The 18632-nt window shown below is 46.0% G+C and overlaps 2 protein-coding genes across 8 annotated transcripts in view; one reads left to right on the top strand and one right to left on the bottom strand.

The window, feature by feature from the left end:
* Positions 1 to 1157, top strand: part of ADGRE5 (adhesion G protein-coupled receptor E5) — an 82206-nt gene extending 81049 nt beyond the window's left edge. For all 7 annotated transcript variants that reach the window (XM_030197140.1, XM_030197138.1, XM_030197135.1 and 4 more), the window contains 2 exons: positions 240 to 353; positions 492 to 1157. In XM_030197140.1, coding sequence (XP_030053000.1) covers positions 240 to 353; positions 492 to 524 — 147 coding nt within the window. In that variant the 3' untranslated portion in view covers positions 525 to 1157. The remainder of the gene's footprint in view (positions 1 to 239; positions 354 to 491) is intronic.
* An 11480-nt stretch (positions 1158 to 12637) lies between these two features.
* Positions 12638 to 18283, bottom strand: DDX39A (DExD-box helicase 39A). Its single transcript, XM_030197142.1, has 11 exons — positions 18203 to 18283; positions 17480 to 17689; positions 17228 to 17355; positions 16428 to 16520; positions 15532 to 15715; positions 15300 to 15418; positions 14998 to 15129; positions 13977 to 14086; positions 13473 to 13617; positions 13089 to 13236; positions 12638 to 12828 (listed from the first exon to the last, which is right to left on the bottom strand). The coding sequence occupies exons 2-11, from the start codon at positions 17685 to 17687 to the stop codon at positions 12812 to 12814; spliced, it is 1284 nt and encodes a 427-aa protein (XP_030053002.1). The 5' UTR covers positions 17688 to 17689; positions 18203 to 18283; the 3' UTR covers positions 12638 to 12811.
* Between the last annotated feature and the right edge of the window lie 349 nt (positions 18284 to 18632).

Here is an 18632-nt window from a genome sequence, read left to right as displayed (position 1 = left end):
TACATGCTTAAGCGGGAGCTGAACACCTGCACGCATTTCCATGCAGGCCCACGGAAGTTGCAAAGTCCCTAAATGTAAGGTGAGCCCATTCCAGGTTACCCCGATACTCTCCAATGAAATCTCAGCACCCAAGTCCCATTATAGTGAATGCTCTCAATGTGCAGCATCGGTATGCATTCATAAAACAGCTCCTTTCGTGATCAATGTGGATTCCATCTCATTTCTGTCTTTGTTTGCAGGTAAGGGAGCAGTACCACCGGTGGTTCTGTGCCGTTTTCAGATTGAAGGAACCCGACAAATATTCCCCTTTCACCAGCTCTGCCGCCCCTTTCTCCTCTGCCTCGCAGTCTCGGGTATGTAGGGGGGGGGGAGAAAGGGGGGAAAATGGGGGGAAATGGCCCTCAGTCCTGATGCCAGTGAGACCCAGGATACTGATCTGGCGTCGGGTTACCTCTGCCCACTTGCTTCACCAACTTTTTCTCTTCTTACAGGGAAACCAGTCTTCTAAGGAGTCAGGATTGTGAAAAGGAGTCACCGGAAATCCTCGAAGCTGTGCTGAGAACGACAGCGCTCCGGCCTCAATCAAAGCGCTCTGCCTTCTTTCACAACCTTCGCATCCTCCTCCTCCGCTGTGGGGAACTGGCCGACAAGCTATCGCTTCCAGGAGCCGCCAGGCAGACGTATGCGAGGCCCGACTTGACAGGTCAAGGGACACGGCTCCATGAGCTTCTAGCTGTGGCTTCTTTCCACGGCTTCCTGTTGCCTTTTCATTTGCAAAGCAGCTATGCGTCTGCCCACCCCAGGTGAAGAGCCAGCCCATAACATCCTGAGCGGACCTCTTCCTTCTCTAACATCTACCTGGAGGTTGGCAGATGCCTTTCCCCATTCTTGCCGCTCACCAGACTTGCTGGACAGAGGAACAACTGAGGTTTTACCGCTGCCGGTGCTGGAAACTTTCTGCAGCTTTTCACCCCCCACAACCAGCCACTTAACCAGCTGCAGCAGCTCTGAAGGACTTGCAGAGAAGGGGACGTTAACTTCTCCGGGGCTATATAAGGACTTATTTATTTGTCTTTGTCTGTATATATCTTGGGGAAATGGACTTGGGGAAAATCCACTATTTCTGGGAGAAGCAGCGTAAAATGTTTTGTACTTTTTGGGGGATCTTGCCAGGTATTTGTGGCCTGAATTGGCCACTGTTGGAAACAGGATGCTGGGCTTGATGGACCTTTGGTCTTTCCCAGTATGGCAATACTTATGTACTTATGTATCTGTTCCGATTAATTTTAGACAAATTAACTCTTTGTCTATCCGTTCCACCCAACAGTGAGGAGGGAGAAGGCCACAACTGGCTTTGAACCTAGTTCAGCTATGATGGAGAGGGGTGGGGGAAATGAGCATGACAGAGGGGCAGCCATTACTTGCCTACAGAGGACATGCTGTGGACTACGGTATCTCATGCCACTGAGTCGGAGATGCCAGTCACAGCATCAGCTCATGGAAGGCGGGGAGAAAAACACCCCCTATAAAATTCATGGAGAGGAATGGTAACTCACGGCCTGGCCAGGATAATCCAGGCGGGTGGCAGGAGAGGGGGTATCATGGAACAGTACAGAATGCAGCCCTGGTGCCATTGGTTTTCGGCATTGGGCCAGCCATGCCTTGTATTCAAACACAATAAAAAAAAAATAGGGATAAACAATAATATAAATATATCACCTTGATAACACATGAAAAGGAAATAAAATGAATAAGAACAGTACTTTAAGACACTAACTCTAATTATAGGTGCTCAGAACCTGTGCTTCCATTTCAGCTGCGGGCTGATTAAATCTTTACAGTCACTGCACCAGTCCATTGAGTCTTATATATCATCAATACGCTTTGGAAATTAAAAAGACTTACCAAACCTGTCTTTCGCACCTTACACAATCGTTAGTCCTAACTAAATTTGACTACTGCAATTCCATATATGCTGGAATTAGAAATTACCAACTTGAAAAAACAGCTGTCCGGCTATTTTGCAGATTGCCACGATAAACAAAACCTACACACCTCGTCTTTTCAGCTTTCACTGGCTCCCAATAAAAGAATATCATTCAAATTAAGCATATTCGAATACCTATATGAATGACCTTATTGACTTACCCTCTCAAAAAGCTTCTAAAACCTCCAGAGACTACCTAAAGTTTCATTTGTAAGAGATTAAACTATAAGAACATTCATACTGCCAACTTTCCCTACCAAAGTACCAAAATTTGGAACTCCTTTACCCAAACAGCTCAGAAACACGGTTGAATACAAGTCATTCCGTAGTCAACTGAAAACGCATTTATTCAGCTGAACCTTTAAAGAGGAAAAGGAATTAACTTGCAACTATCAAATGTATTTTTGACCAAACTCATCATAACTTGTAATTATCTTCCATTGTAAAAAGAACAAAACTTCAACAGAATTATACCTAAGTAGTTGAATACGTTTAATGTCATATTATAGTTGATTCTGTTTACAAACATATTCCAACAAAGCCTAATACAATAGTAGATCAATTTATATTTGTCAATTATATTTCATGAATTGTTAATACATGTTTTATTGTAATACCTAACGTTCAATTGTTACGTAAGCCACATTGAACCTGAGCACATCTTGGGATAAAAATATCAGTTTCAGCCTGAAGTGGATAAAGTAGGCCATCAGAGCACTCGCCAATGACTCCAGTGATCCTGGTGGTCTTAATAATCTCAGATAAATGGAGCTTAATTACATATAATCTGTTAGACTCTTATAAGACTGTTACTGGACTGATGCAATGCTTGAAATCTTTACAATCAGCCCGCAGCTGAAACTGAAGCACAGGTTCTGTGCACCTATAATTACAATTAGTGTCTTAAAGTACTGTTATTAATTTTATCTCCTTTTTCTGTTATATTCAAACAGACCAACCCTGGCTTGAGCACGGTGTAGCTGTAGTGCATGCTGGGAACTGAAATCCCAAATGGCTACCTTTACAGTCCGATTTTTGATTCAGTTTTCTGACACCTAATAATCAGCCGGGGTTTTCACAATTTAAGCTTAAAGATAAAACATATAAGGGTATTGTACAGATGAATAGGGGTTAAGAGTTAAAAGCAGCATCAAAAAGGTAGGCTTTTAGCCTAGATTTGAAGATGGCCAAAGATGGATCTTGACCTACCGGCTCAGGAAGTCTATTCCAGGCATATGGTGCAGCAAGATAAAAGGAAGAGTCTGGAGTTAGCGGTGGAGAAGGGTGCAGATAAGAGAGATTTACCCAGTGAACGGCGTTCCCGGGGAGGAATGTAGGGAGAGATGAGAGTGGAGAGGTACTGAGGAGCTGCAGAGTGAATGCACTTATAGGTCAATAAGAGGAGTTTGAACTGTATGCAGAAACAGATAGGAAGCCAGTGAAGTGACTTGAGGAGAGGGCTAATATGAGCATAACGACACTGGTGGAATATTAGTCTCAACAACAGGAAAAAGTCCTCTGGTAGATCAGGCCTGTACTTTCAGGAAAACATCAGTCTGTATTTATTTTTGTAATAACAATCTAAAACCCTGAAACTTACTTTTCAATAAAAAACATACCGTAGAGGGAAGGGGGAATTCTGACCTCTATAGGAACCATGGCTGGATTGGCTGTTTGCAAATCCTGTCTCAGTTCCTTCTTCCCAAGGATTATGCAGCCACCATGAAACTTACTTTTCAACGAAAACATACCATAGAGCAATGTTCCCAAACTTAGTTGTGGAGGCACCCCAGCCAGTCAGATTTTCAGGCTAGATTGTAAGCTCTTTGAGCAGGGACTCTCTCTTTATGTCAAATGTTCAGCGCTGCATGCGTCTGGTAGCGCTATACAAATGCTATTAGTAGTAGTAGTACCCACAATGAATATTTATGAGAGAGAGTTACATGCACTGCATCTATTGTATTCAAATCTATCTCACGAACATTCATTATGGATATGCTGAAAACCTGACTGGTGTCTCCAAGGACCAGGTTTGGGAACCACTGCCATAGAGGGAAGGGAGAATTCTGACCCCCATGGCTGGTTTGCAAATCCCACCTCCATTGCTTCTTGCCAAGGATTATGCCGCTGCCATTTTGCAGAGCTGCGTGATGAAGATGAATTGAAATGAAATTTTTCAGAGTCTTGATGTGCTGAATCCGTAGAAAGTATAGTTTGATTCTAATATTATTTTTTCAGTAGACCAAATACCCCTGGCCGCAGGCAAGCAAAATACGACTCATGTCTTTAATGACAAAGTTTAAAATTTTTTATAGCTAAAATGCTTTATGTTTCAACAATTTTTATTGATGATTCAGCAAAATGAACAATCACCACCTTCAATATACAAAACAAAGAGAATTTGTAAACAAAACCATCTGAGTGTAAACAAGATAATGGTACATCATCAAATATATTTGAACAGTGCCCCCCCCCCCCAATCCCATATCCCGTCCCTCCCTCTCGTGTTATGATTTAACAATTTTTATTGATGATACACTTAGAAGATAACTCTTATCTCGTGTGGCTCCTCTAACAAGACAAACAGCTCACTGAATAATCCAAGGCACTCATTGTAGCCACGTTGAACACAAAATGTCATCCATTGTTTCCTTTTGTGTGTTACCTACCCTCTTGCTTCCCCCTCCCCCCACCTACCAATATCTCATCAGAATGAAAGAAAAAAAAAAAAGATTTCCTCTTCTGATTGCAATGGAGCATCCCTACCCTGCCCCTCTAATCCTTAAATATAGCTAAAATGCTTTAAAATGAACTAATGAAGCACCAAATTCAAAGAAAGATATATGGCTAATACGTCTGACTGGTCCACAATGCATTGTTGTCACTGAAGGTTTTAGTTAATGAAAGCAGATGTTCAGCTGTGACGTCTAATTGCTGAAACTTGACATATGCACTTGGATTGCTATATTTTAGTTTATTTCCCCCACAATTTAAAAAAAAAAAGTTTCTGTGGACTAATTTAAAGGTTAGGCTTCAGCTCAGGTCGCCTGCGATGGTGTGGCTAATGTAGCCCCCCCCCCCCCCCCAAGATCTCCAAATCCTCACCACCCACACCGCAGCCCAGCAGACACAGTTTAAGATTATAGGTATGGTACTCTCTTTAAAGGCACTTATATGCCTTCATGGTGTTTACTCTTCCTCTTCACCACACTCCTGCTCCGTTGTGGGTTCGATAACGAACTGATTGTTTGGAATTAAAGGTTCAGAGTTTTATAACAAAACCCATTTCTTGTGTTCTGTTTGGGAAGAGAGTGGGAGATGTAGAAGGAAAGCTGGGGGGGGATCTTGTGGGTGAAATTATGCCCTAGTTCTCTCCTCTCTAGGGCCTGCAGGGAAATGGGAAGCTGGCGTTTTTGTCTCTCTACAGTGCAACAGGTACGAAGAGCAGTGGGACCCTCGGATCAAAAAAATATACAGTGGAATTAGAAAAGGTGCAGAGAAGGGTGACGATATGATAAAGGGGATGGGACGACTGCCCAAGCAGCTACGGCTCTTCAGCTTGGAGAAAAGGCGACTGAGAGGAGATATGATAGAAGTCTATAAAATAATGAGTGGAGGGGACTTCCGGTGGAGCTGCCGACCAAGATGGCCGCCGCACAGTGAGCTCCCGACGGCGATGATCGGGGATCCCACAAGAAACAGCACTTCCACCCCCAGAAAACGGCGGAGACGCTGTACCCCGGCCAAAAATGACCCTAACACACGACTGAGAGCCGGGGAACCCGAATCGCAGTGACAGAGAGGTGAAATTCGGCGCTCCAGCGCTCGGCCGCACCCGCGTGGAACCGCAATCGGCAGTAGCCAGCGAGAAAACCAGGAGGGAGGCATGCCAAAGGTCCGTTGCGGGAGGTGGATCAAGGAAACAAATAGAACAAAAAAGGTACAAAAACCTCATCTGTGGGATCCAGAAAGGCGGAAGGAGCCGGTGGCGCGAGTAGCTGGATGAGGGTGTGGCGGACTGCGGCTGAGAGAGTGGGACACGGGATTTAGGGGGTAAAGCAGCGCATTAGTCCAAGCGACTGACGGTGGAAAGAGAAGCATGCAAAGATTAGCACATAAAACTCACCATTAGCATCTGCAAACGACCACAAGAGTGCTCAACAAATAAAGTAGAATTGGAGAACATGGAGAGGCATAACGCCTGTACAGGCCGAGATTTGTAAAAGTGCAGAGACTCAGACACTATAAGATTGGACCAGGCAGCTCCACAGACGTAGGACTGAGCAACCATAAAATGGAGCTCAGTACACTATAAGTAAATTGATTGTCCAGTCCACAGCAGCCGGTAACTGAGAAACCAAGACAAAGTGCAGCAATAAAATCTTGCTGATCTGACTTTAGCCGACCCCAGCACATTGTATGGCGACCAGAGTATCTAGGAAAGAGTTGGACAAGAATAAAAGCGGGGGCATAAAGATGGCGGAGAAAAATTCTCCGCCGTCACCATCGGTGAGCTCTGCTTGGGCTTCTGAGATTGTCACAGAGGTAAAACTGGCGGTGGAGGAAACCATGAGCCACAAGCTACAGCAAATAATTGTCAAGCTGGAGGGAATGGACCAAAGAATAACAACCTTTACCAATGAGTTTCAGGAGGTCCAACAGAGACTGGGGGAAGTGGAAACCTCCTCACAAGAAGTTACAAAGTCCACTGAACATCTCCAAAAAAAGGTTTCAACACTAGAAGATAAAGTGGATGACTTGGAGAATCGTTCTCGAAGGAATAATCTGCGCCTAGTCGGACTACCAGAATCAATACAGGACGGGGAACTGAGAGGTTTCTTGGAGCCCTGGCTTGCCAAGTTATTATCTAATCATAGTACGACGGGGCCACTCAAGATAGAACGAGCACATCGCCTGGGCCCAAGGAAAGAGAAAACTACGCAGCCAAGAGTGGTTATAATGCGACTGCTTCACTATCAGCATAAGATGGAGGTGTTAGTGGCACTGCGGAAAGGGGGAAAGCTGGAGGTAGATGGACATAAGATACTCTGTTTTCAAGACTACTCCACCAAAGTCTCCCTCCAATGCAAGCAATTCGCACAAGTTTGTGGATTATTACATAAAAAGCAGATACGGTTCAGCTTACTGTATCCGGCTAAATTAAGAATCCAACACAATGGTGAAGTGCGGTACTACGATACAGTAGAAACCGCTCAAGCGTTCGTGGACCGGCTGGAGGAAGACAGACCCAGCGCGTCTGGAACTACATGAACAGTTCACTAGCCGGCAAAAGAGAGACTCAAGCACTAGACAGTGGAGGAGCAGAGAAGACGTGAAGGCTCGTGCTTGGTTACGGCTGAGTTTACAGCTATGCAGATGTTGATGATGTTTGTGAAGTCTGTAAGGTTGAAGAGGGGTGGGGACAAAGTACACATATATTGTTGGCAAGGCTGGGATCCCAGATCGAGGCACGGAAGTAAGGGCTCCCTTGGGGCTGTTAAGAGTATGGGGATGTTGGGAAGGAGAGGGGAAGGTGGAAGAGGGGTAAAGGGGGGTACGTTGAGGAGTAGGAACTTCATGGTCACAGGGATACAGGAGAATACAGGTAACACATTAAGAGTCACAAGATGCACATATGCGTGTAGCATTCTGTTTAGTGATGAGTGGAAGGGGTATAGGCTGGGATGCCCACCCCACTCAATCAGAGAAGATATCAAGGTAACACATTATTTAATTTACGATAACACGCGATGACCTCAAGGTGGTGACATGGAATGTGGGAGGTATCTCTTCGCCGATCAAAAGGCAGAAGATACTTCAGGCACTTCATAAGCAACAGGTGTCAATAGCATTACTTCAAGAAACACATTTAAATGCCAAGGAACAAGAGAAATTATGCCGTTGGTGGGTGGGCTCATATTACGAATCCCCGGCGCAGGCTAAAAAAGCGGGGGTAATAATTTTAATTATGAAGGGGGTGCAAATTACCACACATAAAGTCATCGCTGATGGAGCGGGGAGGTTTGTAATGGTACACTTAACAGTAGAGCGTCAACCAGTAGTGATATGTAATGTGTATGCCCCCAACATATACAACAAGGTGTTTTATAAACAACTCTTGCATCATTTAACAAGTTTTGAGGGAATTCCCTTACTGATTGGAGGAGATTTCAACGCAGTGGGGGATCCTAAACTGGACAGATCACAGGGAGAGAAAAGGGGAACGAGTGCGGACTCCAGAGGAATAGGGGTATTAAGTGAGGTTTTGGACCTGGTGGATGTGTGGCGCACCTTGCATCCATTAGAGCGTGACTATACTCACTTGTCTTGCGCACATGCCACCATGTCAAGGATTGATTACATATTTGTTACCCGTTCCTTATTTACAAAAATTCACGCCGCAGAAATAGGCCCCATTAAAATATCAGATATGCAATGGTAACGGTTGTCTGGGAACTTGCAGAAGACAACCCGGGATCATTCCAGTGGAGATTTCCCATCCGTCTCTATAAAGATCAGGGTTTCAGGGAATACATACTCAAAAAATATAAGCAGTTCCAAGACACTAATCAGGCGCACATGACAACTCCCATACTCTATTGGGATACGGCCAAAGCAGTACTCAGAGGGGAGATTATTGCATGTACAAGTCATCAAAAAAAGGCCAGGGAGAAGGAGTTACTCCATTTAGAGAAGGAAGTAACGCGGGCATGGCGAGAATATGGACGACATCATACTGTCGCACTAAAAGCCCAACTTTTAGAACTGCAGCAAACCCTCAATGAGAGATTACACAATAAGGCCCAACATAATTACGCTTATTATAGATATAATTATAAATATGCCAATAGAAGTGGAAAGATGTTGGTCTAGGCTGGCAAACCCCTAGGCACAGCCCTATAAAAATAACACCTTGTACTCACCTACTGGAACTTAGAAAATAAGATGCCCAAATAAATAGAATCTTGCAAGAATATTATAGGCAATTGTATGCTGCCCGGATTCCACCCCCGTTGGATCGCCAGCTGTATTTGGAGGGACGGGATCTTCCGCGAATAGGTGCACAGAGCCTAGTATGCTAAATGCCCCAATAACGGTAGATGAAGTGTCATGGGCAATACAGCAAGGACCCTTGGGAAGGCACCGGGCCCAGATGGGTATAGAGGAGAATTCTACAGATGTTGAGGGACGCAGTAGCGAAACCAATTACATCCATGTTTAATACTATAGTACAGGAGAAACAAATGCCCAGTTCTGGCGGGACTGGTGGTTGGGAGGCGGGAAATACTGCTGGACAGACTTATACGGTCTGTGCCCTGAAAAAGACAGGTACAAATCAAGGTAAGGTATACACATATGAGTTTATCGTGGGCAGACTAGATGGACCATGCAGGTCTTTTTCTGCAGTCATCTACTATGTTACTTTAAGAACAGTTCAGATTATTGTGATTCCCAAACCTGGGCGAGACCCGCAGAAACCAGAATCTTACAGGCCAATATCGTTACTCAACTATGAAGCAAAACCGTTTGCCAAAGTATTAGCAAATCGACTATCGCGAGTACTGCCAGATATTATTGAGGAGTCCCAGGTTGGATTTGTACAGGGCAGAACTATCACTAAAAACGTGAGGAAAATATTGGTAACCTTGGAGGCAGTGTCCAAGAAAGTTACACCGTCGGTGCTAGTAAGTTTCGATGCCGAAAAAGCGTTCGACAGGGTGGTATGGGATTTCCTATTTGGAACGTTAGACGCTTATGGCATAAAAGGGTCTTTTCAAGAGGCGATCCGAGCACTTTACTATCTCCCACAAGCCCAGGTCTGGACTAATGGCATTTTGTCCCCTCCCTTTCCAATACATCGGGCTACTAGGCAAGGATGTCCACTGTCGCCTTTATTGTTTGTTCTAACATTAGACCCACTGATCAGAGATATCCTCCAAACACCTGATATACAAGGAGTCAAGATGGGCACCGAAACCTTTAAAATGGCAGCTTTCGCTGATGATTTATTAGCACATGTGACCCAACCAGAGACATCATTGACAGCCCTCTTGGAATGTATGGCAGAATATGGGGACTTCTCTGGCTTTAAGTTAAATCTAGAGAAATCAGAGGTCCTACAGAGGGAGGGGGAGCAAGTCAGAGATTGGCAAAGGCACCTCCCGTTAAAATGGACGGAGGAATTATTCAGATATTTAGGAGTGCGCCTAACTATAGATCCCACTAAACTTTATAAACTCAATATAGAAAAGCTGTTACAGGACACTAGCTGAACCCTCAAGAGATGGAGTCATTTACTTTTACCTTTAATAGGTAAAATTAATCTATTTAAAATGATCATATTCCCACGATGGCTTTACGTTCTGTAGCTGTTGCCAATACATTTGCTTGGTAAAGATATACGCAAGCTACATAAGATGTGTCGGAGATTCCTCTGGGGGGGGGGGGGGGGGGGAGGAAGTCAAAACTACGTTTTGAATATTTATGCAATGGATGGGCGCAAGGCGGGCTAGGGCTACCCTGTATAAAAAGATACAATCAGGCATGCCTTCTGAGACATCTAAGGGACTGGTTGTTCAATACAAATCAATACACACCGATTAGTTGGGAGAAAACACTATTTGGGCATTGGCATTTGAATTTCCTATTGCAAGCGCAAACAAAAAATCTACCACAAACTTGTCGTAGCAGTTTACTGCTGCAACCGTTGAGAAGCATTTGGCGTTTCCTTATGCAGGAGTGGAACCACAATCCCATTATTAGTGATCAGCTCCCACTGAGAGGGAATGGAGATTTTTTACCGGGACTGGAGAAAGGGATATTTGATAGATGGTCAAAAATGGGAATTACCCTGCTTGAACACTTGGTGAGTGAAGAGGGTGGTCTGTATGGCTTCCAGGACCTGCAGCAGAGACTCTCAGTAACCAATAAAGATTATTATACATACAGACAATTACATCATTATTGGTTTAGTTTGGACCAGGCAGCCCTGGGTACGAGGATGGGACAGAGGATTCGCGACTTCCTGAGGGGGGGATGCCCATGGACAGGTGTCCATCTCGAGTTTGCATAGAGCACTGGTGTCGCTCAACCCCCCCCCCCCCCCCCCCCCCCCCCACGTACATATGAGACATTAAAAGGGACATGGAGTAAGGATTTGGGATATGAGCTGAAAGGCATAAATTTTGCAAAATTGGTAAAACAAATTCCAAAACAAGTAGGTGGGGCAGAGTTGCAGGAGAGTCAATATAGGGTAATCCATAGAGGGTACATGACACAAGCACAAGCGGTAAGAGCAGGATGGACAACCGATGCCCAATGCCCTAAGTGTTGTAGAGACAGCAATACCTTTATGCATGCATTTTGGAGATGTGATAGAATAAAACTTTATTGGAGAGCGATGCAGAAATATCTAGAACATCTATTAGGACAAAGATTGCTCCCTTCCTGGAGAGGAGTGCTTTTGAATAAAAGTGATGCTTACGGGATTTCAGACAAAAATATGGAGATATTCTTATGCAATGCATATGCAGTGGGGAAAAATGTATATTGAGACACTGGTTGCAAGTAGATCCGCCATCCTTTTGGTATTGGAGAAACAGGCTACATGAATTAATGCTTTGGGAGGCCAGGGAGGCCTCTGGCAATCCTAAGAAAAGAAAGAGGTTTATAGATATATGGACTAAATATTTGCAAAGTATCTCCCACAAGGCAAGAAGTGCCATGCTTAATTACATAGGCACGCCCTAGCATATGTGATGCTTGGCAGAAATGTACTCATGTATAAGACTGGTAATGCCTATGGTACCATGAAGTAAGAAGTTCAATGTGAAGCTACTCCTGGGGGGTGGGGGGAGAAAATGTAAAACTTTTGATGACGCAGTTAAGATATATGTATACACGTATGACTTGATATTATGACTTTGTTGTTTTATTCCAAGTGTTGAATCATCAATAAAAAACGTTGAAACATAAAATAATGAGTGGAGTGAAATGGATAGATGTGAAGCGTCCGTTTATGCTTTCCAAAAATACTAGGACTAGGGGGCATGCAATGAAACTACAATGTAGTAAATTTAAAACAAATCGGAGAAAATATTTCTTCACTCAACATGTAATTAAAATCTGGAATTCGTTGCCAGAGAATGTGGTAAAGGCGGTTAGCTTAGCAGAGTTTAAAAAAGGTTTGGATGGCTTCCTAAAGGAAAAGTCCATAGACCATCATTAAAATGGGGATAATCCACTTGCTCATTTCTGGGATAAGCAGTATAAAATGTTTTGTACTTTTTTGGGATCTTGCCAGGTATTTGTGACCTGGATTGGCCACTGTTGGGAACAGGATGCTGGGCTTGATGGACCTTTGGTCTGTCCCAGTATGGCAATACTTATGTACTTATGACAACTCAGGCAGCCACTGCTGATTCCCAGTTATTAATGGTGCTCTCTACTCACATCATCTCTCCCCTCCTCCAAAGCAGGAAACTGAGGGGCGGGAGAAAGACGGTACAATATAAGCTGGCTGAGGTCCTGCTCCCACCCCCTCCCCCCAATTACATTCAACAAGCATGCAAAACAAGAAAACAGGAGCAGGTTGGTTTTGTCAAATAAAAGAATTATTTTTATACACAAAAAAAAAAAAAAAAAAAAACATTAAAAATTTTTAAAAACAGCAACTATAGACCCAGGCTCCTCCTTTAAAAACGGAGCTCAGAGCGGAAGGAGCAGTTCCAGTTGGGAAGGGAGTAGGGGTGGGGACCTCAGTCATCCTCGTCCACCGCGCTGAGCAGGGGGTGGTCCAGAGGGCGGCAGCAGCGATGGCAGAAGTTATCTGCTCTGTTCAACTGAAAGAGAGAAAGGGAGAGGGGGGTAGGAGAAAGCGGTTTAATGGGGGGGGGGGGGGGGCAGGTATACACTGAACTCCCAGAGGAAGACAGAAGAGGGTACTTATGCCTACTACACAATTTGTTCCCCAAAAAGTGGAATACAGCATCCTCTTACACCCCCCCCCGTGTCCTCCCAGCTTCAGCTGATCTCTTCATCCATCCCCACACACTGGCAATTGAGAGCATGCTGCATGTCTGACTCCCCTCAGGGTACGTACTGTAAGTGGAAATGTCGATCTCATCGGGCAACTCCGCTACATTCACCTCAAAGCGATCTTGGACATCGTTCAGAATCTTAGCATCACATTCATCTGACACAAACGTGATGGCCAGGCCTTTGGTGCCAAAGCGGCCGGCACGAGCCACCTGCGCAAAAGGAGAGAACGTGAATCCCAGGAAGTCCGTCTAAGGCCAGTTTTGGAAAGGAAATGTCCCCACAATCACCCGATAACGCTACCATTTACCCATTCCACCAGAGAATCCAACTACCACCTTCCCCTCCCGGCAGGAAACCCACACTGCTACCCACCCCATACCCCCCTCCCCAGCAAGAAACCTACATTGCCACCTTCCAGCCACAGCACCCAGCCCAGCAGCTTTACCCTGTGCAGGTAGGTGTCTGAATCCTCTGGCATGTCATAGTTAAAGACTATGTTGACCCTCTCGATGTCCATCCCACGGCCAAACAGGTTAGTGGCCACCAAGATTCTCCGTTGGAAATCTTTGAACTGCTGGTACCGAGAAAGTCTGCAGGAGAAAAAGGTGGTGGTACGGTTCACAATAGGATAGAGAAGCGAGGATGCCACACTGCTGAGGAGAGGGGGAAAACGAGGGCAAGGTAGAGGAGAGAGGGTTTGAAAAATGTACAGGAAAGAACAGCTTCCTTTAAGAGAAACCAACCCAGGTTTCTAGAAGATCCAGAGCAGACGGCCCTTTTGGTATTCTTTCCCCGACAGTAGCTTATCTGTGCCCCTAGGTAACTCCCACACCCGTCCCAGCACCAGCAGCGCTCTCAGCCCTCCCCCAGAGACCCCCGCCCCCAGTATCTGCTGCACCCTCATCTCTCCTCCCGGGACCCCCGTCCTCAGGGTCTACGACCCACTCACCTCTCCTTCTGCGCCATCCCTCTGTGAATCTCGATAGCTGGAAAATTTTGTTCGACCAGCAGCTGAGCCAGGGCGATACAGCGCTGGACAGACTTTACAAAAATGACCACCTGTACCAAACAAACAGAACAGAGTAATACACCCTTAATGCCACAATACCACAGTGACCCTGAACCGCCAGCAGCCCTGGAGAGACTTCAAAAACTACTACCTGGAAGCAAAATGGTTAAAAGAGCCAACGCCAGAGACCATCCCCCATCTACCAGTTACTCAGCACTAGGACGACTCTGGACCTGCCTGCTGATAGATCTCTTTCTTCTGTCCTGTGGTAGGATTCCAGCCTCCTCAGCAAAGGACCCTAGTATACCACAATCTTTCAGTTTTCAAATGTTCATCAAGGCCGACCCAACCGTTATGAACAACAGGCAGCCGTCTACGGCATCAGCTTCCAGGCGGTTGGCAGAGCAACTACAGACTTGCGCCACACAAACTTAAAAAAAACACCAGAACCTACTTTGACCGGCACTTTTATTGAATACTTGTGTGATAATCATGATTGTTGAGTTTAATGATCAAAATCTTTGAGATTGCAAGTTAGCGACCTGAAAGTTTATTGGGGGGGGGGGGGGGGTTGAAAGGCTGACTGTTTATCTAGGGCACCCAGCAGTTTTGGTAATATTTTGGTTCTTACAAAGATTGGCAGTAAGACATGAGGGAACTGGGGTTGACTTAAGCAGAATCTGCAGAAACAGGAAACACAACTCGAAAGGCCAGAATGACTGACCAGCAGATCCTTATCTGCCATCACCTAAACCGTGTTTTCTGCTCTGTTATCCAAAGTACTGTACTGCGTTTAAATAAGGAATGTGGATGCAATGCAAGGGTCCCCTTCCCATCTCAGTCCCAAACCTGTTCACAATTTCAGGTCTCCCAGGATCAGAGGTCCCATCCGTGTCACAGACAGTGACTCCCAGAAGCATCTCCTCCCGCCACCCTCCCAGACCATCAGCCGTCCCCTCACCTGGTTGAACTCCAGGACGTCCAGCAGGTCAAATAATTTCCGGTTCTTCTCGCTGTCCTTCAGTTTGACGTAGTACTGCTGCAGGCCATGCAGCGTCAGCTTTGTCTCGTCATCCACAAACACCTCCATGGGCTGCAGGGGGTTGAAGGAGAGCAGGGAGGGTCATGGAGTGAATCATGCCTAAGGCTGGGGGTAGCAGTTACAAAATCAGCCCACTTGAATTCCCACTCTCATGACCTGCAGACCACACATGTCTTGAGGAGGCAGGGGGAGGGGGGTACACACTGGACAGCTCTACTCACATCCTGCATGAACTTCCTGCAGACGGGTCGGATCTCCTTGCTCAGAGTAGCACTGAACATCATACACTGCTTCTCATGCGGGGTCAAGCGGAAGATCTCCTGCACATCCCGCCTCATATCTACGAGAGGAGTGAGAAGCACGATGAGTAAGAGATAATAGTGAGGAAGATACTCAAATGACAGAAGAAACCATCAGGTGCCTATCAATTCCCACCCCTTGCTTATTCCATACCTAGCTGCTCCAGCACCTTGTCACATTCATCAAGCACAAAGTGCTTGACGTTTTTCAGGCTCAGAACCTTGCTGCGCACCAGGGCCAAGGTGCGGCCGGGAGTCCCCACCACAATGTGGGGACAGCTCTTCTTCAGTACATCCTCGTCATTCTTGATCGCAAGGCCTCCGAAGAACACAGCCACCTAAAAGCAGAATGCAGGTGGGAGAATGGGAAGGATAGAGGGGGAAAGAGACCAGGTCTTTAAATACTTTGAGTTAGGTCCTAGTATAGAGCATACAAGGGAAAATAACATTTTTGGTCCCCCCCCTCAATCTCCCTGCTGGGACCACATGACATTATTAAGCAACTGAAATGGTGTACACTGAACAACCAGAGTGTCCTGAACCAGAATCTTACCCCTGTGTGACATATCCTCTAGCACCCCCATGTGCACTGTGGCCACCACAGATGGAGACAATAGACAGGGAACAATTTTTTGCCCTGTCTCCCCTGCCCCGCACAGCCATAGGGATGCCCTGGCCCTTCCCACACTAGATTAATCCTCTAACCTTGTTCCTACACATGTTTACAACAGAACAGTGTCACAAAACCAGCTGCAATCTGAATTTTCATAGCACCTCCATTCCCCTCTGTATCCCTCAACCTAATTTGCTGGAATCTCACCAATAAATGTAAATATTGCAGGTAATACGGGGCCAGCTGACAAGCATCCACCTACCATCACTTGCCCTGGGGCACAAATAACCACTGACACAACGCCAGGCTTAGAATTCTACACGTAGATACACAGGGACACCTGGCTTTACAGTGATCAGGATCGGTAAAGTTACCTAATATGGCAGCCTTGAAGTGTGGAAATCAGCACATGTAGCCAAGAAAGACAAAACACACACCTTGACATTGGTCATGTACTTGGAGAAGCGCTCGTACTCTTTGCAGATCTGGAAGGCCAACTCTCGCGTGTGACAGATGACCAAGACGGATACCTGCAGGACATAGACAGAAGACTGCCTGGGTTAAAGAGACACAGTTTTATGCCCAAAGCCTTTTTCCGCAGCAACCAAGCGAACTCCTGAATGCTGAAGTATTGTGGACAAAGAATCCCAGGAAGCTCCATGATTGGGATGGTCAGGCGTCACTTTAAACGGTCCTCACCCCAAAATTTTCCCTCTCAAGTTTATTTGACACAGCGCTGTTCAGAAATGCGGTTAACAACAACTAATTTAAAGAAACTCTGGAAAGGAAATAAAACTTGTTATAGGAAGCAGGGAAGGGGATCTTGCACAGATCTAGAGAACCACTGTGCCCCCAACAAGATCAAAGGGGAGACCCCAATCTTCAAAACGAGGGAGTTACAGGTGGTTTAATTTAATTTGACTTTTATAAACTGCTTCATATCCTGAAAGGGACTCTGAATGGTGCACAAGTCTAACCTTGTGACTTCTCAAGGTTCAACTTATTTTGATATACCACCTGAGAAACACCTAAAAGCAAATAAAGAAATGACATCCTTCTAGGAAAAGGGAGAGAGCAAGAGAACAGAGAGTGAAGCAGTGTGTTGTACTTTACAATGTGATCCCCAAAACTCTGGAGCTTTCATCTTCCCTGGGGGGTGTACGTTTCTTCATACAAATAAATTTCATCAGCCCAATATATTTACATGTGATGAGAACCCTGAAGACAGCCATCCTACCTGTCCATCCACTGGCTCAATCTGCTGTAGGGTGGCCAGCACAAAAACGGCTGTCTTACCCATTCCTGACTTGGCCTGGCACAAGACATCCATGCCCAAGATTGCCTGTGGGATGCATTCGTGCTGCACTGTAAGAGAAAGAGAGGCACACATGAGCAATGGAAGTGCTCCGTACTGGGTGAAGGAGATAATACCAAGCTCAAGACAGCTGGCCAGGGACAGTTGACCTTGCACTTAGGCTGAGGCACTTACCTTCCGATGGGTGTTCAAAGCCACAGTCAACAATGGCCCGAAGCAGCTCTGGCTTCAGCAAGAAGTCCCGGAAGCCAGAGCTGTGAATAGAAACATAGGAGCCCTTCACATCCTTTTTGGTGGGAGTTGGGGTGGTCTCAGTGACGGTCTGGGGCTCCTCATCCTCTTCGTAGTCCAGCAGCTCCTGTTCCACATCCTGTTCTGCCATGTCTTAGGGGGGAGAAGAAGAGGCTATCAGCGATCCTCCCAAGGGTGCCCCATCTTTCCCATGGGAGGGAGGGAGGGAGAGAGAGAGAAAGGAGGGCATCTGGGTCATAATCCCACGGCTTCCCTACTACTACTATCCACCTCCTCCAACCTGGGAGTGGGGAAGAGTGAGGAGGGAGAAGTAGGGTAATCAGGACACACTGATCCAGTCCTGCGTTTACCCCACTGCATACAGGGATTTGTAGTCTTTTTTAAATTATTTTATACTCAAAACTACAAGACCCAGCATACAATGGGGGCAAACCCAAGCCAGGAGCAGATAGCTTTGAAGGTCTGGGGAGATGGGTCAAGTTCCCGGGACTCTCCCTCCACACGTGGAGGTCTTGGACCCCCTCCCTCAGCCAAACCGGTCCCCGCTTCTCCTCCTCCCCGATCTTTCTTCCCACGCCTCCCTTCTCCTTCCCCCTCCACGGTCTGCTCTCACCCCCCTATTCCCCTTCTCCCCAGGCCACTCACATGCCCACCGCAGCGATTCTCCTGTACCTCGGCGCCAACCGGAACTGCCGGTTTCCCTTCGTCGCGTCCCCGCCTCACGTACACGGCTTCCTCCATTCCCATTGGTCAGTCTGACCGCCTATCAGTCCCTCTTCTTGTTTTCTGATTGGCTGAATGAGATATCCGTCTTTCCACTCCTCTCGCGTCTACTGAAGGCTGTGGAGTTTTGTTTAAATCGACTATCTTTGCAGCCAAACGACAGATGATTGGTCAAATTACAGCCGAAAGTCCGCGGAATACGGCCCTGATTGGTTGTGATGTGTATCAGTGACCGCCTAGTTGTCGTTGGTGACGCCATATTTAGTAAGGGCGAAAAGGTAGTTAAGAGGAGTAGCCTGACATAAAGACAGCATTGTGGGAATTGTAGTCTGCTAATGGTCTCGGAGAATTA

Source organism: Microcaecilia unicolor, chromosome 3 (genome assembly GCF_901765095.1).
Source record: "Microcaecilia unicolor chromosome 3, aMicUni1.1, whole genome shotgun sequence".
In the NCBI taxonomy this organism is placed as follows: domain Eukaryota; kingdom Metazoa; phylum Chordata; class Amphibia; order Gymnophiona; family Siphonopidae; genus Microcaecilia; species Microcaecilia unicolor.
Note: the sequence above shows the minus strand (reverse complement) of the source record. Positions and strands in the feature narration are given on the sequence as shown.